The sequence below is a fragment of the Prunus avium genome, chromosome 3 (assembly GCF_965620075.1).
Source record: "Prunus avium chromosome 3, drPruAviu1.hap1.1, whole genome shotgun sequence".
NCBI lineage: Eukaryota > Viridiplantae > Streptophyta > Magnoliopsida > Rosales > Rosaceae > Prunus > Prunus avium.
In genome coordinates this window covers 40,545,482-40,564,909 of record NC_142286.1, presented here as the reverse complement: position 1 = coordinate 40,564,909, position 19,428 = coordinate 40,545,482, and the positions used below count along the sequence as shown (strand labels likewise).

The window sequence follows — 19,428 nt, the reverse complement described above, 5'->3', positions numbered from 1 at the left end:
CACATTCTTGCCAATGGCAATTGAACATGTGTAGAAATCTTTCTTTTTGTGTTGTCAATTCCATAGATGGAGGCAAGCAATATCCTTGTTTAATGAACCTGCGTATGTAGATATTCCCCATGTTTAAGATCTAAATCATTTTTAGCTTTAGCTCATTTCTACTTATTAAGGGTGTTGGTCAAAACTTCGACAAACAAAATTCGAGATATTTAAGATAAAAAAGGCAACCGGCCATGACTTTGATTTGATGGTGTACAACAAAAGAACCCAAAAAAAAGAGTTCGATAGAACGTCAATTAGTGGCTTGATGTTACAAGAATAAAAAGTGGAGGACGTGCCCAAACATAGGATGAATTAAATGCAACGTCAAGTATTACAAAAGGAATGGAACAGTTTTCACCACAACCTTCCTTGAGCTACAAAAAGTGTCAAGATAATTTTCATCAATTGTGCCAAACCCCGATAACTGGATGCCGTACTCCGCCAACTTCTTGACATCCCTTGGAAGGGGGGATTGCCAAAGGCCATCCCACCATGCTGGAGGGAGAAGCGGTGTGAAAGCACATTGATTAGGCTGGTTATGACACCCAAGGGGACCTGCAAATCTGTTCCACACATGCCCCCAACCAATCTGAAATCTTAAACCGTCTCTCAATAAATCACCTTGAAAGCTGCTTAAAAATGCAAAATTAGAACCAGTTGGTTTGTCGCCTGCGAAAGATAGAATAGAATGAACATTACAACACTTTTGAGGTTTGAGCAACATTTGTTAAAGGAAATTATCCAAACACTATCTGTATGTATGTACCAAGATTGTTTGCTGCAGCCAGCGCTGCAATTAACTGTGCATAAGTCGTCCCAACACGCCTGTGAGCACCGGACACAACAGCATATTTTGCACGTGATGCAAGAAAGAAATCTACAAAGGCAACCCATCTGGGCGCTGGGCCCCAATCTTTCATTCTAAAATCTAAACTGTGCAATCCCTTTCTGCTATCAGATATATTTCCTTTGAAAAGTTCATAATCAAAATGAATGACCTAAGAAAACCACAATTCAATTAGAATCAAAAGGACACAATTCGATTGTTAAACAATTTGTTAAAAAAAGAGATTCTCAAAGTATTTAACTCGTTTGGGTGAAAGAAATTAAGGCTGCATTCCTGACAACAGATTTAAAAGAGAACAAAGTTATATAGAGTCACACAATGTGTAGCCACAAATAGGGGATGCACACAGGTGGTATTTATTATAAAATTCATAATTTCATGAGTGTTATACAATGCTGATTATGCAGTATAATTTGTAACATGCCAGTGTATAAGTATATTACCTCTGCAAATTTACTTATATTTGGTGTAATACTTTTCACAAGAGAGGGAGTATCTGACACTATGACTACCCTGGGTCTTGGGGACTTGCCAAGATTTTGCTTAGCTTTTCTGATGCAGTTCAATGCTGCCTGTGCAGCTCTGATAGACCTGGAAAAACGAGGCAAAAACCTGCATCATTGATTAAACTCATAGGAGTGTCGAGTGTGTGTGTGAAAGCTTTCTGATGCATGCATGCATGCACACTACAATTGGTGTGGTATCAACTAACAGGGGAAGTTTAAGGATAATAACACTTCACAATGAATTAGCTGCAAAATTTAACCTATTTCTGAATTCAAAATTTAACCTAATCAAGAAATGAAATAAATGGGAGGTTGCATTACTTATTCATGAGCATTCGCATGTGCAGTGAAATATCAGGTTCCACTCCACTAAGAACCCAATTGACGGCATCCTTAACATCCTCAGAAGGAGTTATAAGCACTCTCATCAGCTCCCCAAATACATTAGGCCGAGAATGGAGAACCTCTGGCTTTCCAAATAAAATAGAAGCAGCATTCCTCATCTTGGGGTGTATATTTTTCAAGAAAAATTGGGCTGCCACAGCATCATTTGTACCTTGGAACCTGCAGTATTAATGTTAATGATCATGTGATGATATCCAATGATGAGTTATCTAAAATTTGTCTCACTTTACCATATGATAGGTTGCTTCCATTTCCTCCAGTCACTACAAAGAACATTTGTCTGTGTCGGCTTCTCAAAGTCATCAGTCCTCATAATCAGTTGCCTTCCATACTTCTTAACACATTTATTAAGTCTCCACAGATGCTTAATTTCTCTCATTGTAAAGGAAACGTTGGAATAAGAAATGTAATCCCCGAAAGGGAATTTTCCCCTGAAATAAGCAACATCTGATGTGAGCACAAGAAAAAGCATGAATTGCTGCAACTTAGTTATGATGATCCTACTTGTGTCAATGTGTGTTGGACCCCATTATGTGGTAATGCTAAGGTAAACCATTGAATGAGTTGCGAAGAATGCATCCAAGGCACATGAAAAATGATTGAAGTGTAAAATTATAGGTTCCCATAACAGCACTGCTTCTGGGGCATTCTAATAAACATTCAAAGGAAGCTCTATATAACAATTTTTTTTTAATAAGAAACAAGCAACATATAACATATAATAGTATGGTTTAATGGTAAGCCAAAAGACCAAGTTTTTCGAACAATTCAGGTTACCACAGGGAAAAAGAACTTATGAAATACAAGAAAAGAAAGGCTTGAGAAAGAACCAATATGCCTGGTTTGCCCAATGATTAGGGACCGGTTTAAAAGTATACTCAATGCTGCACCACTTAAAATTTTGTACATTTCATTCCCGAAACCTGCCTCTGATGCTTTACCCATCACAAAGCCATGCTGACAAAACTGTTCCGGAGGAAGATTTCGAACCCGGGAAGCACCTGAAATTGAATGAGTCGTATGAGCTTCCATCTCTCAAAAGTTCTAAAGGATGAATCACAGGTTCCACACTCAAAGTAGGATGCTATGGAGTATGAAAAAAAAACAAATAAGACATTAAAAATCACATTTTTTTTATTATAAGGATATCAGCAAATTCATTGAAAAACATAGATTAAATATAACAAAAAGCTCGTATATGGAACAAGAATGTGAAAGATGGATGGCCTGACTGGGAGTAGTTGTGAGGAATAAATACACTAGATGGAGTCAGAATATGGGCAGGCAAAGCATGAAAGTGCTAGTAGAATTGTTCAAGCAGAATCAGGGAACATAACCAAATGTATCTCACACAAATGTAAAATCTTAAAAGAAGCTGAGAAATTAAGAACAGGACCAATTTCAACGTTCGGGACTATCATATGAATCAGGTAGCATGTATATTACATTTAACACTAACAATCAGCCTGAAGAAAATGAGAATAGAAAAATACCATTCAAGTCAAAGTGATGTTGAATAAGTTTCCTGACTCTGAGACTTTCCTCCCAGAACCCTCCTTTGAAGTCCTTTCCCATCTCTTCCACCGTAGCACAGGAGTTGGATTTTCTCTTACTCTTGTTCTCAGGTTCGTCCTCAACCCCAACCCTACCGTCGCTTTCAGACTCCGAATCCGAATTGTGAATTTGCATAGGGAAATCGGGGCTCGTTGGAGGATCAACTTGTCTTAAGTTGAGCATCAACAGCCCCATTCCAGCACACAATGCACACACTATCAGAATTGATCCTGCAGACACCCGTCTCCTTCTCCAAACACCATACCTCATCTTTTTCCTTTCCTTTTCTTTGTGGCTAATGGATCTGAGGCCACAGATCGCCTGCCGACTACCTCTGCCTCTCAAGAAGCTCGGTTACTGAAACACACACAGAGAGTGGCGAGTGTTGAATGGATTTGGGTTGGGCCACCGTTATTTTCTTTCAGGCCATGCCTCGTGGCCCACTACTAAGTCGAGTAATAACTTCAGTCAATAGAAAATAAAGGAAAAATAAAAACAAAAACCGAACTCACGAGAGGGAGACGTGGCGACCACAAAAAGAAGGTAGGGGAGGAAGGGAAGGCCAGTCAACGGTCAAAAATTCAAAAATTCTAACCACCAGTACGCAACAAACCAACAAACAAACAAATCAAGTCCACCAAGCAAATTATAGCTCCCCTCCAGAAAATATTGCGTCCGTACATTCTCCCATGCCACCCTCTCTCTCGCGCCCTTTACAACGACCATTTCAATCCACACCTTAACATACAAAACACAAAACAAAATCAAAGCATCAAAAAAACAAATAGAATTTTGTTATTATTTGCTAAAACCGAAACAAAACAAGAATGAAATGAACGGATAGTTATTCCGTCCTCATTGCATCTGTTTTTCTTCTTCATCAAACCCTCTCCCAACTCCTCCTCCTCCTCCCATTGTGATCTCCATCTCACATATTCTCACAAAAGCAAAATGGAGAAGAACCTCCCAGAGAAAGATGATCAGCCCAAACACGACGCACCGTCACCCGACTCCTCCGCTGCAATTTCAAACCCTAATGACGATCACAAGTCCACTAGTGCAAAGCCTGAGGATGATCATAAGTCCACTGGCACAAAGCCTGATCATGATGATCCCAAGTCCACTGCAAAGCCTGATCATGATGATCCCAAGTCTACTCCAAAGGCTGATCATCATAATATTGATGATCATGATCATAAGTCCACTGCAAAGCCTGATGATCATAATGCCAATGTGAATCCATCCGAGACCGCGGTTCATCTTCTTACCGACGGTGATGACCCGGATTATGAGATGAAAAAGCACCACGATCCGAATGAAAATGAGATTAAGACTGAGAATGACGGTCAAAGCGATCCGGTAGTAGTTAAAGATCCAGTTCCTGAACCCGAACCAGAAGAAGATCCCAGCCTCGAGAAGGTGTCTGAAGACCTGGACCGCTGCATCTCGTCTCTGTCCAGCGAGAAAAATGAAAACGACGACGGTCTCAGCTTTCCGGAAGAGCTCCCTAAGCTGGTGGAAAAGTTCATGAATCTGGTTGAAGATGAGGTCATAGCGAAACGAGACTCGGGGGAGAGCAAGATCAAGTGGTGCCAGGTGCCAGAGGAGGACGCGTCGTTCTTGGAAGCTCTGGATCGGATAGGGAGGCTGAGCAAGTATCTGTCTTTCCTTGGATTGAAATTCGAAGAGAGTCACGGCGCATTGATCAACCGCCTCGGAAGCATTCAGCACAGAGCCTTGTTGTATCTCGAAGAAGAATTCAGAATGCTTCTCGAAGAATCTAGACACTGCACGGAGCCTAATACTCCCTCGGCTGGTGATAAAGACCACAACAGCCACGGCAATAAAGGCGGGAATAATAATAAGCAGCAGCAGGATCAAGAACAGGACCGCTGCATGTTGCCGGATTATTCTGAGTCACGCGGCGGCGGAGATCAATTACAAGCTGATATTTTTCCTGGATACGCTCAGGAGGTGGTGAACAATCTGAACAAGATAGCCAAGGAGATGATATCAGGTGGATACGAGACCGAGTGTTGCGAGGTTTATACAATCTCGAGGAGGCTTGCGTTCGATGAGACTCTGCACAAGCTGGGCTTAGAGAAGCACAGCCTCGACGACATTCAGAAAATGCACTGGGAAGCGCTGGAGAGAGAGGTCGTGTCGTGGATCAAGGCCTTCAAGGAATGTGCCGCCGTCTACTTCTCCGGCGAGCGCAAGCTAGCCGAGGTCGTGTTCGCTGACTACCCTTCCATCTCATCGAGCCTGTTCAGCAATCTGACGAGAGGAGTGATCATACGGCTCCTGAATTTCGCCGAAGGGATCGTGATATCGAAGCGGTCGGCGGAGAAGCTATTCAAGACGCTGGATATGTACGAGGCCTTGCGCGAGGTGGTTCCGAAAATGGACAATTTGTTTCCCGTGGAGTGCGTGAACGAGCTGAAAGCGGAGACCACCACGGTTCGGAGCCGGCTTGGGGAGGCGGTGATTTGTATTTTCTGTGATCTGGAGAATTCCATTAAGGCTGACACCGGGCGGAACCCGGTCCCGGGTGGTGCGGTCCATCCGTTGACCCGTTACATGATGAATTACCTGAGGAACACGTGCGAGTACAAGGAGACGCTGGACTTGGTGTTCAGGGAGCACTCGAAGATCGAACGCGCCGACTCAACGAGCAGGCCCGATCATAACTACGAGGCAGGGGAGGGAATGTCGTCGGGGAACGCGAACGAGCAGAGCGACCACCAATCGCCGTTCTATTTGCAGCTGATGCGAGTGATGGACTTGCTGGACTCGAATCTGGAGGCGAAGGCGAAGCTGTACAAGGACTCGGCGTTGAGCTCCATCTTCATGATGAACAACGGCCGCTACATCTTGCAGAAGATCAAAGGGTCGACGGAGATCAACTCGTGTATGGGGGACACGTGGTGCAGGAAGAGGTCTTCGGGTCTGAGGCAGTACCACAAGAACTATCAGAGAGAGACGTGGAGCCGGCTGTTGCAGTGCCTGAGCCACGAGGGGCTGATCGTGCACGGGAAGGTGCCGAAGCCGGTGTTGAAGGAGAGGTTCAAGAGCTTCAACGCCTTGTTCGACGAGATCCACAAGACGCAGAGCACGTGGGTGGTCAGCGACGAGCAGCTTCAGTCGGAGCTCAGGGTTTCGATATCGGCGGTGGTGATTCCGGCGTACCGTTCGTTCTTGGGGAGGTTCTCACAGGTGCTGGACCCGGGGAGGCAAACAGAGAAGTACATAAAATTCCAGGCGGAAGATATAGAGACGTACATTGATGAGCTATTTGATGGAAACCCAAATTCCTCCATATTCAAGAAAAAACCATGAAACCCTTCTCCCCTCAGATAGTTTTATTATGAATTGAAGCAGCTAGCGTAGTCTGGCCTAGCCAGGCGCGCATCAACTGGAACTCAAGGCTCAAGGCTCAAGGCTCGTGAAGTTAGCAGACAATCGGTTAAAGGAGCTAGCTAGATCAGGTGTAATGCATGTGTATCGAAGATCATAAATAGGATCATGTGATTATGTTGCTGATGATCAGATCAGGTGAAAATGGCCAAAGCGCTCAGAGAACAATGTATCCCGTTGGTTGGTTCCGGATTTTAAAAATTCTTCTTTCTTTTGTTTATTAATCTTGCAATGTTGTGTGAACATGCACCAGTTAAATACTGATCCAATTCTTTCATGAAACCGCTTCATTGATTTGGTTTCTGATATGATTAATTTTAGCATATGTATTTCTAGTTCCTTTTTGGTGGAATATATATATTTGTAGTTCCTTTTTGGTGGAATATATATATTTGTAGTTCCTTTTTGGTGGAATATATATATTTGTAGTTCCTTGTTACAATATATATATATATATATATATATATATATATATGCGTGTGTGTAAAAAGTAATCAATCAGGCTCCTTGCATCCAGAACTATGCGTGCATGAATTTTTTATGACTGTCTAGCTAGTACAGCACAAACAACCATACAAGTAATATTGCAGAAAACAAAAATTATTAAAGATGATCTTGGTGATTGACTAAAAGGAGAAACGGAATCCAAGGTACTGTTTCCAATGGATGATGTGTCCAATGTGGAACTGAAAGAACCATGAGGGGGGATGGAAGGCCAAAATGGTCTTGGACTAAAGGAGAGAGAAGGGATTTTAGAAAAGGGAGGGGTAATAATTGGGTGAAAATGAAGCCCAGGGAAGGGAATTCCTAATTTTTCTTCCCACATAAGGTGATCGCTCTCTTTGATGGTCTGAAATTCAATGCGTTTAGACTGTAGATGCAGAGATTGGCTTGTTTTGACTTGACTGTTATTTCATCTGATGTGGATTTGTAACCAGGAACATTGCATGCTGAAGATGAACTCCACATTAAGGTTGCCTGGCAGGAAGACACTATCGCTGAATCTTGTGCACACTTGATCCCCTCAACAGCTGGGATTTCCAACTTGTAGACCCCATATTTGTTTGTAGTTCTGTTCACTGAGAATGATATATGTTCTGAGATTCTTGGTGAGACTGCTTGGAATATGCAATCTATTTTAACTTCAGCACCTGCCGGAAATCTATTTTAACTTCACTTTTAAACAAATAATTAAGCAACATATATATATATATATATATAATGAGAGTTGAGAAATGTTACCTGGTATGAAGTAGCTGTGTCTGGAGAAGGTGTTGTTGGAGCAGATGTCACAATAAACAAGACCCATTACGATAATCTGGGACCGGGTGATACCTTTGACTGGTTTAGCTTTTGCTGCTTCAACTCCCAAATATACTGACTGGAAAAACAAAGATGAAATAACCAAGAGAAATAGTGGATTCATGGCAACAATGGATCAGAGGAGAGAGAGAGAGAGAGAGAGAGAGAGAGAGAGCTAGGGATACTGTGGCTGAAGAGTTTGCTGTTATTCTATGAAAAACTTTCAGAGCATTATCACATTGTTGAAGATGAGTGTATTGTGTGGACAGTGAGTGAGAGCAGTAGATGATGGAGATCCAACTGTAAGCAAAAAGTTGGGGACATTTTATAATTTTCACTACAAACATAGACATGTGAATGTCATTTGGCAAGATGTGGAATTGATGTGTAGGACAGGGTAATAACAGCTACTTTGTGCAGGATGTTGCTTTGCTTTATTTTATTTTATTTGAAGGTCATTTTATTTATGCAAACTCTGTATACTATTAGCCTGTCTAAACAATGGAGAAATTAATAAAATAAATCTCTGCATGTATCTAGTTTAGGGTTTGTTAATTATGTTACTTGGCTCTTAAACTAAACCGAAGTTAGTTTGTGTTATTGAGAAATCTGAAGATAGCTTTTATGACAACCACACCACAGGACAGGACAGGACAGGACCACAATTCACTAAATAAAGTGAATGTGAGGTCAATCCAAAGTACTGTACTTATGGGCTTCCAGTCCAAGTACAAAGTCCCTAATCTCAATCTCATCTCTCTTTCAACCCAACATCTATAACAGGACAGGACCCCACATTTATTTTCAGGGCCCATGAAATCAAATTCAAAGATCCAAATTGCAGGAGTCTGTCTGAATTATTTGAAGCCCAAATTCACAAAGTAAACAAATCAGCAAAACCGGGAGTAATGTGGGATTTGCAACGCACTGGGTTGACAATTATTTCTATAAAATTGATTAATACAGATTCTAGTTTGACCTAGCCATATGCTTGGGCAGAATATAGTCCAAGCCAAGCCAGCATAGCAGACCATACAGTTGTCCCACATTGGATTGGACGTAGCTCAATTTTTACAGCTCTTTCTTTTCTTTTTAATCCCACCATTGCCTCTTCATTCCAATTAATCCATATGAAAATCATATAAATGTCCGAAATTAACCACTTAATAATATGGATGGAGGTTAATTTGATTTAGATTACGTGTAAGGTGGTGATGAGTTATGAGTTAGTCAAGTAAGATTGGTTTTGATATTGATATTGAAGATTGGAAAGGACAAAAGATTGAGTATATTTGATAGATGTGAAAAAGGACATGCAAGGCAAGGCAAGGCATGTTGTTGATGGGTTGAGTTGCCGCCTCAGAGGGGCATTTTTAGGAAAAGGGATTGCGAGTTAAGACAAACGCTTCATTCCTTTGGCAAATACAAGGCTTAGGCGGCGCCACCGACGCCACATCCGACGACTTTGCCTATGTCTCCTTCTTGGTCTTATCCCTTTCTTCCTCCCTCCTCACCCTCTCCCTCTCCCTCTCCCTCTCCCTCTCAAATCATCCCCTTGTCTTTCTATACTCTCACAACTCTCCCACCACTTCTCCTAAATCATCACCATCATTACGAAAACATATCATTTGTCTTTTATTCACATATATACAACCTAAAAAATCTCCACAACTTGTACTAATTTTCATCATAATCCACAAATTATACTTATTACTTAAACCAAGTGTTTTGTGTATTCATAGACCTAACTATAGTTAACTATTTACTTTGTATTTATGGAACCATAGTTATGCTTATGGACATGTGTCAAGTGTTGAGAATAGTGGAAAATGGTACAAATTGGGTTAAAGTGGTGAGCAAAAATACTTTCAATGTTCGAATACTCTTAGCAATACGTTATTCAAATTATTAAGATCATTTACTCTTCCCACTCTTATATTTAGGATATTCAACTTCCCGTTCTTGAATATATATATATATGAACTTACAATTTATCTTATATTCATCTTTTGTTAGTGGACCATTTGTGCATGTTACAAAACGTCTATTACACTACTCAATCTCTTTCCAAGATCACGTTTGTACGTTCCTTCGACCTCTAGCTACCCAAATTTCATACAAATTTTTGCTACAAAAGTCGTCTAAGGGAAGAGAGAAGAGACATGCAAGCCTTGGTGCCCCTCTCTTTGTCAATATTCCATTATTGAAGTCATTTTCGCAATTGCGATGATTAAAAAGTCCTTCTTGTCCTATTTATTTTTCTATTTTCCCTTTTTTAAATTTCATGAAACCATTTTTCCCTAGATTTTTCCCCATTTGTTATTCTCGTCCAACCAATAGCCAATCCCAAATTCACAACCAAGGAAGAGTGAAAATATTAATTTAAAAGGGAAACCAAATAACAAGAAGATATGCCATCACTATTCCAACCTTCTTGTTCTCAGCTGGGCCGGCCCAAGGAAGGTGGGACCCGGACAAACTCAACATTTGTCTCTTATATATGCTCCCTAACATACAGTTAAAGCAGGTACAGAAGATGACAAAGTTATGCCCCTAGTAAACAGCTATGCATAGTAGAGTGGAGATGAAATGGAGGTAATCAATCACTACCTACAAGCACAAAGCCAATCGTTTTGGGTTTTGTCCCTCTAATTCTCTTCCCCTTTCTTGCACAAATCCCCCCTTCCGGCAATAAGTAGAGAGAAAAAATAGTTTCTGCTCTTTCTCTATACCATACCAACTCCCCTAGGCTCTAGGCTCTAGGCTCTAGGCTCTAGGCTCTAGGCTCTAGCTAGCAATAGCTTCATGCATGAGAGCAAAATTGAATTCTCCATTTCAAAAAGAGTCAAAGGGCTGATTAGTTTACTTTAATATCATAGCTAGTGAGAGAATTTAATCATCTTTTGGGGCTTTAATTTGGCTGATTAGTCTATATATATTTTGTCACTCTACGTTACATTATTAGTATTTGGTACAAGGAAATTAATCATCACAATGATGATGAATTCTCTTTGTGGGAGTATTGGGTCTATCAAGAGTGAAATCTCATGCACCTCCGATCTCAAACCACCGTCTCCGAACGAATCGACAACCATGTCCGAATCTAAGAAAACCACAACTCCTCCATCCTCTGAGATGGAGCAGAGCAGCCTAACCCCGCCCAGCCTCAACTTTCCATCACTCAAGTTCGAGTTAGAAGGTGATGTTGAAGTCCAATCACCCGACCATTCCATATGGGAGTCTTTATTCTCAGAACAGTTTGATACCGACTTCATGGTCTTATCGCCAGTCCCAAACAACATGCCTGATTCACCCCAGCCAGGCGCTTCCTTATCAGCTGCTCATAATAATTACAATTACAACTATGCTCAGTCCATGCAGGGCCAGAGCCTCTCAGGTTGCTCTCCTCCTCGGTTTTCACCTCATCTTGGAGCCTTCAGCAGCACCCACAACCCCAAAGGGAAGGGACTGAGCCCTCTCCGAAGGGTCTTCAACTCCCCTGTCAATCAATATATGCAGCCAGCTGATCAGAACATGCAGTCAATGCCTCCTGCATCTATTGAAGACTTCTTGGATGACTATCAAAGAGACAGCTTCATAGCAGCCTACCAAAATCCAACAACCACAACAACAACAACATCATCATCGAAGATGTCTGGAACCTCATCGCAGTCTTATAATCCTCATGACATGCCAACATCTTCAACAGTTCCAGCTGCCCCCTTGGACTGCCTGCCAATGCAGAATTCTTCAAGGTTTAGCCGATCGGTGAGTGAAACGTCGTTGGTTACGGCAGGTAATTCTCAAATGACCCAAGAGAGCAGGGCTAGTGCATATCAGCAGATGGGCTCAAATTGTGGCGCACCACTATCACAGCAACTGCAACAAGAACGCCAGCAAGAGAAGCAGCAACAACAACAGCCACTGATGCATCCCATAAAACACCAACACCACCAACCCCAACTCCATCACAACCTTAATTACATGGCCCCTAATCTTCCTATGGCTCCTGAACAGGTGAATTTCTATAAACTTCCACGTCATCAACTTATTACTTTTTTCTGCTTCAAAACTCTTCAAATTAATTGACCCATCAAAATATCTCTATTTTTATGTATATGCAACAGGAACAAGATAGTGGGCTCCAACTGGTTCACCTCCTTCTGGCTTGTGCGGAGGCAGTTGCAAAAGAAGACTTCATGTTAGCCAGAAAGTATCTCCACCACCTCAACCGTGTGGTGACGCCTCTCGGCGACTCCATGCAACGTGTTGCTTCCTGCTTCACGGAAGCCCTAAGTGCCCGCCTCGCTGCCACTCTAACAACCAACCCAGCTGCCTCCGCCCCTAAACCCTTCTCCCCTTTCCCTCCCAACTCACTCGAAATCCTCAAAATCTACCAGATCGTCTACCAAGCCTGCCCCTACATTAAATTCGCCCACTTCACCGCCAACCAAGCCATTTTCGAGGCCTTCGAGTCCGAAGAACGTGTCCACGTCATCGACCTCGATATCCTTCAAGGATATCAGTGGCCGGCTTTCATGCAAGCCTTAGCAGCCCGCCCCGGCGGAGCTCCGTTTCTGCGGATAACCGGGGTGGGCCCCTGTATAGAGGCTGTGAAAGAGACGGGCCGTTGTTTGACCGAATTAGCCCTCTCTCTTCATGTCCCATTTGAATTTCACGCAGTCGGGGAACAACTCGAAGATCTCAAGCCACACATGTTCAACCGAAGGATCGGCGAAGCCCTGGCCGTGAACACGGTGAACCGACTCCACCGAGTTCCGGGCAATTGTCTTGGGAACGTGTTAGCAATGATCCGTGACCAAGCACCCAATATCGTGACTTTGGTCGAACAGGAAGCGAGCCATAACGGGCCCTACTTTTTGGGGAGGTTTCTTGAGGCTCTGCATTATTATTCGGCCATTTTCGACTCGCTGGACGCGACGTTTCCGCCTGACTCAGCGCAGAGGGCGAAGGTGGAGCAGTACATATTTGCACCGGAAATCAGGAACATTGTGGCGTGTGAAGGGGCGGAGAGGACAGAGAGGCATGAGAGATTGGAGAAGTGGAGGAAGGTGATGGAGAGCAAGGGGTTTAAGAGCGTGGCGCTGAGTGCAAACGCGGTGACTCAGTCGAAGATATTGCTGGGTTTGTATTCCTGTGATGGGTATAGGATGACGGAGGACAAAGGTTGCTTGCTCTTGGGGTGGCAGGACAGGTCTATAATGGCTGCTTCTGCATGGAGATGCTAAGCTTGCTCGTGATCTCATTCAACTTGTTTTTGCTTTTACGTACACGTACGTGCCTGCTTCATTGGAGTTTTCTTTTCTGTTTTTTTTGGTTTATATTATTTGTTTTTGTTTAAGATCTAGAAAATATAAATAATGGTTTCACTCTCTTTCTTGATCAATACAGGGCTCTGATTTTCGTCCAGCATTCTGTCGTAACCACTGGACCCTGAGATCTGATAATAAACAATTGGTGTGTTGGTGGTAAGTAAGATGATCGGGGAGGGATTTTATTATTGATATCTAGTTTCCTTTTTTTTTTTTCTTTTAATTTAAAAAAAAATTGGTGTGCTGATTATGATGCTGATATCTAATTTGTTACTACAAGGTATAAAGAATGCAATTTAAAATCAATTATCCATATATTAGGCGGGTAATCTGTTTCTTACTACAACATCATGGGTTTGACATTTCAAACACTAATTTGTAACAGTCAAACAAACGAAGAATTTGCCATGTATTTAAAATGCGAGGCTAAAATAGTACTTTTCTTTTTCTTTTTTTGTTTTTTTCTCCTACCTCTTCCCCTGTCCAAACAGGGATAGAAGGCCAAGTTTATTCCGTTGTACATTGTTTCGCTATTGAATTTTGATTCAAAATTAGTGTTGTGCTTTTGCTTTCATCCTTGCATTGCCTCAACAGTCAACACCTTTATCATTTTGGCTTGAATTTAGGTACAAACAGAGGCACCAACCATCGACCATTCAATTCCCATAAGCTTCGTATAAATAATTTCTTAAAATAGATACTAAGCTACCAAAATACATCAAGCACCCATTTTATATAGAAAAACGCAAATACTTCACTAATATTCACTGTTACACAGGATTTCCCTCCAACAACACATGTGACAATGGGGGATTGGACTGTTGTACAAATTATTTTCTCTCCAGTTACTCATTTCCACGTTCCAGCAGACCCCAGGAACCCCAACGCAGCCTCACTCGCAGTCTTCACTATGCTCACCCACACTTACTCTTTTACAATATCGAACATGAACACATATTCTTTCTTGGGGCCTCATCAACTTTCTTTTCTGTTCATGAAAACAAACAAACAAACAAATATTCAGCAGCTGCAGTTGATGTGCAGTTGATGGATGTCTTTATTTCGAAAGTCAGTCTTCAACAAAGAATTAATCACAGTTGCAATATACTAGACTTCAAGCACCTTCATAATATATATAAAACAAAATGGAACCAGAAGTTTTCTTCACGTTGCTTAGCGACAACGACAATGACCTACAAGGGTACCCCAAGGTGCCCATGATTGCCCAAAAAAGAATTAGCAATAAGAGGTAAATTGACACTCCAACTATTCTTTGGTGGTGTTATGGACAACAACAGTCCACTTGAAGTTCATGGTATTGAACGAGACAAAAAGTAGGTAGTGTCCCTCCTCACCAGTAACAAACCAGCTGTGAACAGGGCAAAACATATTGGCTGCTAGCCTAATTGGTAATGATAAGAAATCTAACCTAACAGGCATAAACATATATACAAAGCACCAATTTCACAGAAACAGAGCTATTACATTAAACAATTTCGGTTGAAAACTACCTGTTTTTGCTTTTGTTACAGAAGGCTGAACAACAACATGCATGGTGATAATTCCGCTTGGAAGCTCTCCAAATGGTGCTCTACACTGACCAACAGTCTTGTTGTTTTCCAAAATCTTCCCAGCATTTATCAATTTTATATCGTTGGCTCCTTTTGGTGCAATTTTTTTATCTAAGACCACAACACTTTAATTTTAGAGAACGAAAAATGATAAGCAGAATGAAGTTAGGAAGCGCAAGAAAATAATAAAATTAAGAAAAAAAAGGCCACATAAGACAAATAGGGCAGTGAAAGCCATAATTAATGTAGCAGAATTAGGAACGCCTTAACCTCATACAGATATGCATGCAGTAATTTCAATTCAAAAAGATTTGCATAAAGTATAATATCACACATATTGTCTTAAAACACCATATTTTAGAGATTTGTCCTCGTCGATGTGGTATAGGCATTGACTGAGGACATAGTCTAAATAGATCCTTGATCCCAACTCCTATAATTATCACAAAAGAAACACTGCCTTCATAAGCATGAAGACCAAGAGAAGTTACACAATGCACACAGTGTCTGTCAGACTAATGATTCAGACCCAACAGATGTCATGTAAAAAATAATCCTATAAAAATGGTTTTTCACAAGCACCATAATCTGGGTCCACCAATTAGAAGTGGTTTTTTACTGCTCAAATACCCCCCCTACTTTCACTATACTACTACTAGGTCCTTCTGTGCAACCAGATAGCACATCTAGATCACAGCTCAGATTCTTGGAATGTTTACCAAGGTTGCCAACCACATAACTATTTCAGAATGTAAGCCTACTTGTCAAAAAAGAAACCTCATTGGTCCACGAGAAACAAAAAATCAGCTTTACAATACTCATTTCTTATTCTCCAGACAATTGTATTTATGCGGCCATTAAGCTTTCTCAACCATATACAAACTCTCACTTCCCACACACCTCAAACATCAAGCAAGTGGAACTTTGTTAGCTGAATTCCAAAGCTTGAACATAGATTTTCCATGTTCAATATGAATACTTAATTTACATAAATTCTATATACCAGAACTACACAAATATGCAACAACTGAAACAAAGTTCAAATCGGAAACAACAGCAAAAATTGGGTTCAAAGTAAAAATTGTAATCTTCTATCTCAACATGAGAACATGTTAAGATTCATACTGTGGGAGTTGGTTGCTTGGAGTCAGGGAACAAGATTGGTTTTTTCATAAATTCCAAAACCCCTTCCCCCACCAAATGAGAAACGCATCATGAGAATGTGAAATCCAACAGATGCATCAACAAGAACTATCCAAATGAAATTTGTGCATGCTGTTTTTATTGACAAAGAGGGCAAATTCGACAAACATTACATCCATCAAAGTGGCATCCCTCTATTAACAGAGTATGTCCGGAGTCGGAAAAAAAAAAAAATTAAATTGCAAAATCATCAAATGCGAAGTGGAAGTCTCTGACCTTTCGGCCACTCAGCCACGATTCTCTCCTTGAGCATTGCCACTGTGGATGCGGGTGAGTAGCGGAACGGACCAATATCCGATCCGTCATAGAGACGAAACTTAAGCTCAACCAGGTCCTCCTCCGGCATTGGAAAGTTGAAACCTTCCGCCAATTGAACCAGTCAACCAAACGTTTCCCCAGAACCTTTCTTCAGGCAAAGAAATCCCACAACACCTCTTCCCCAGTCAAAAACTCTGTTTGGCTCCTGACCACCAAAAGAAAATTTACCACAATTCAATTCGTTATCCCAAATAATTAGCTGTTTCGTTCACTGCATTGGCGCCCGATGATTTTTCATTTACAGGAAGAAAGAAAATTAAAAAGTTCTCGGACATAATTCATAAACAAATAAAGAAGATAAAAGCGCGTATAAATTAAAAGTAGGATGAAATAATCCGCAATTATGGGAGTAATAATAAAACATACCGGAGAGAAGATAGGGATTGGCAAAAGGAAGAGCTTTGCGAGTGTGCTTAGGGTTTTGGCGATAAGAAAACCCTAGACCTGATCTTGCCTCTTTCAGCTATTCTTAGACAGAAATATAAAATTTTAAATTACATATGATGATGGTTCTGATTCAGAAGCAATCGCTTTCTTTTTCTAATTTTCTTGGGACGAAGAGAGAAAAAGTGAGATTTCGATTTCGAATCGTGTCAGTAAATAGTATAGACTGGAGAGAGAGAGAGAGAGAGAGAGAGAGGAGAGAGATAGCAAGAAATGATATCTCTGTGGTTTTTTTGTCAGTAAAATTGACCAAGTAAGAAGAAGAGAATCTGGATCCTCTATACCATGGGATACTTGTACTTGAAACTTGTAGGCAATGGGAAGAATATCATAGGGGTTGGCTGTTAGGTGGCGCAGAGTGATTGGGTCGTGTAGAGTAGGAAATTGGAGTAGCAAGATTGCCTCTCTTTCTGTGTCGTTCACATTGACCAGAATTTAGAAGGAGATTTTAACGCGTGGGTGAGACACGGAGACCGTGATAAATGCTTTGATTAAAATCAGATAGATACCGTCGCCGTTGCCGTTTGCCATGCCACGCAAATTTAACTGCGCACCGGTCAAGTTCACTACCATTGCTAATTGTATGGGTTTTTTGGATATTCAAATATATGAGTACTTAAAAAGAGTTATTTATATTAACACTCCTTGAAGGTTTAGGATCTTTCACAAAACTCATTGAGGTTTCAAAAATTATATGAACACTCCCTGAGATTTAAGATTGTTTTCATAAAACTCTTTTTCGTTGATTGTTCGTCCAAATATTGATGATTTTATTGGGAAAAAAACCTTATTCAAATGACAAAATTAACCTCAATGAATGTATAGCAATTTAATTTCAAAGGCTAACTTTGTCATTTGGATATTTTTTAATATAATTTTTGGAAGAAAAATCAACAAAAATGGATTTTGTGAAAACAATTTAAAAACTCAAGAATTGTTCGTGTAGTTTCTGAAATCTCATGAGATTTTATGAAAAACTCAAAAACCTCGAGTGGTGTTAGTGTAAATAAATCACATGTTAGTAAAAAAAAATTAAAATAGGTTTGTATAATAGTGAAAATTCACATTCCTCTTTGGTTTGTTTGTATTATAATTTTATCAAGGTTAATATGGAATAGCTTGGGCCGGCAAGTCTTGTACCAAAGCTATATATAACCAGGCCAGGCCCTCAGGAAAGTAATATGAGTTGACTTTGGCCCACAAATATTTTGGGCTTAATGTAACCATGGTTGTGAAGGCATATCATCATTGTTCAGAGTTTTGGTCAAAGGGAAATCATCCACAAATATAATAGGGGTGGGCACGGTACGGTATGGTACGGTATTGAGCCCATACCGCTACCGATACCGGAAATTTAAATCGGTATGGTACGGTATGGGATTATCGTTTGTCAAAATTCGTACCGTACCGTACCGTGCCAAATCGGTATCGGTACGGTATTGGTACCATTTCGGTACCAAAATGACACAACTAAAAAATGAACTAATTCAATACTCAACATATTCATTCACCAAAATAAGTAATGCCTAAGTTACAAATTCAAATATTCAACATATTCAATATCCAAATCAACCAAATCAATATTTATCCATCAACAGATTCATCAAATCCAAATGGTTAAAACTCATGCCTTATGGCTTACAAACCAAAATAATTAAAATTATGGAGGAGAGTGAGGGTTTGGCTTTGGCGCTTGAGAGCCAAGTGAGAGACAGAGAGAGAATGAAAATAAATAAATTATGTTTCAATACTATTCGGTACGGTACGGTATTGACCGGTACCAAATACTTGATACCACTACCATACCATACTCTATTGGTACGGTACGGTACGGTACCAAATATCTCTCAATCCCAAATGAAACGGTATGAAATCGGTATGGTACGGTTCGGTTAGGGTACGGTTTCAGTATTTCGGTTTTAGATGCCCACCCCTAAAATATAACCATGGTTATGAAGGCATATCATCACCATTTTTTTTTTTCTTTCTTAAGACTATTCCTATACTCATTTTATCAGTCCGAATATTTTTAAAAAGGCTATATTCTTATCTTAATGCTACGAATATGTTTGGTAGGGTTTACCCAAAAAAAGAACAAAAAAAAAAGATACTAGGTTGGTAATTTAACGCTGGCTAAGTAGCAAGCAAGGAACCATGCATAATCTTGATTTATTTACAATATCTAACCATCTATGGCCCAGGAAGTTCCTTTTGTTCCTTTATATATTTTGCATTCAGATTTTAAAGGAGGTTCTATTTCTATCCAACCCAGGAAGTGGGCTGCTTATAGCTTACTTAATATAGGATATTAGGATGAAGAGGTCGATTTGATTCTACCAATCCTAATTCCTACAAGCTCATGTTCCGGGTAGGGCATATCCTTTTAAAAATAAATAAATAAATGATAGTTTAAACTAAAAGATGAAGGGGTTTCTCATACACATACTACTGAAATGTTAGTGAGTTTCGAACTTAAGACAACTAGC

At 40.6% G+C, this 19,428-nt stretch overlaps 5 protein-coding genes across 6 annotated transcripts; 2 read left to right on the top strand and 3 right to left on the bottom strand.

The window, feature by feature from the left end:
- Positions 1 to 335: 335 nt before the first annotated feature.
- On the bottom strand, positions 336 to 3,955 carry LOC110764384 (uncharacterized). 2 transcript variants are annotated; one of them, XM_021967346.2, is made up of 8 exons: positions 3,867 to 3,955; positions 3,294 to 3,711; positions 2,639 to 2,801; positions 2,031 to 2,231; positions 1,717 to 1,959; positions 1,333 to 1,501; positions 809 to 1,040; positions 336 to 711 (listed from the first exon to the last, which is right to left on the bottom strand). In XM_021967346.2, the coding sequence occupies exons 2-8, from the start codon at positions 3,622 to 3,624 to the stop codon at positions 374 to 376; spliced, it is 1,677 nt and encodes a 558-aa protein (XP_021823038.1). In that variant the 5' UTR covers positions 3,625 to 3,711; positions 3,867 to 3,955; the 3' UTR covers positions 336 to 373. The 2 variants fall into 2 exon arrangements, with proteins under 2 accessions (XP_021823038.1, XP_021823040.1); XM_021967348.2 differs by lacking the exon at positions 3,867 to 3,955 and having other exon boundaries at positions 1,333 to 1,480; positions 3,294 to 3,835.
- A 350-nt stretch (positions 3,956 to 4,305) lies between these two features.
- LOC110764383 (exocyst complex component EXO70C2) lies at positions 4,306 to 7,078 on the top strand. The gene has a single exon (XM_021967343.2). The coding sequence runs from the start codon at positions 4,306 to 4,308 to the stop codon at positions 6,691 to 6,693; it is 2,388 nt and encodes a 795-aa protein (XP_021823035.1). The 3' UTR covers positions 6,694 to 7,078.
- A 200-nt stretch (positions 7,079 to 7,278) lies between these two features.
- On the bottom strand, positions 7,279 to 8,386 carry LOC110764409 (Pollen Ole e 1 allergen and extensin family protein). Its single transcript, XM_021967386.2, has 2 exons — positions 8,014 to 8,386; positions 7,279 to 7,922 (listed from the first exon to the last, which is right to left on the bottom strand). Exons 1-2 carry the CDS (start codon positions 8,195 to 8,197, stop codon positions 7,579 to 7,581), a joined length of 528 nt encoding a protein of 175 aa, XP_021823078.1. The 5' UTR covers positions 8,198 to 8,386; the 3' UTR covers positions 7,279 to 7,578.
- A 2,304-nt stretch (positions 8,387 to 10,690) lies between these two features.
- LOC110764411 (GRAS family protein RAM1-like) lies at positions 10,691 to 13,976 on the top strand. Its single transcript, XM_021967388.2, has 3 exons — positions 10,691 to 12,090; positions 12,201 to 13,367; positions 13,486 to 13,976. Exons 1-2 carry the CDS (start codon positions 11,068 to 11,070, stop codon positions 13,320 to 13,322), a joined length of 2,145 nt encoding a protein of 714 aa, XP_021823080.1. The 5' UTR covers positions 10,691 to 11,067; the 3' UTR covers positions 13,323 to 13,367; positions 13,486 to 13,976.
- A 136-nt stretch (positions 13,977 to 14,112) lies between these two features.
- On the bottom strand, positions 14,113 to 17,212 carry MUB4 (membrane-anchored ubiquitin-fold protein 4 precursor). The gene is made up of 4 exons (XM_021967387.2): positions 16,865 to 17,212; positions 16,397 to 16,643; positions 14,918 to 15,088; positions 14,113 to 14,394 (listed from the first exon to the last, which is right to left on the bottom strand). Exons 2-4 carry the CDS (start codon positions 16,524 to 16,526, stop codon positions 14,339 to 14,341), a joined length of 357 nt encoding a protein of 118 aa, XP_021823079.1. The 5' UTR covers positions 16,527 to 16,643; positions 16,865 to 17,212; the 3' UTR covers positions 14,113 to 14,338.
- Positions 17,213 to 19,428: the final 2,216 nt, after the last annotated feature.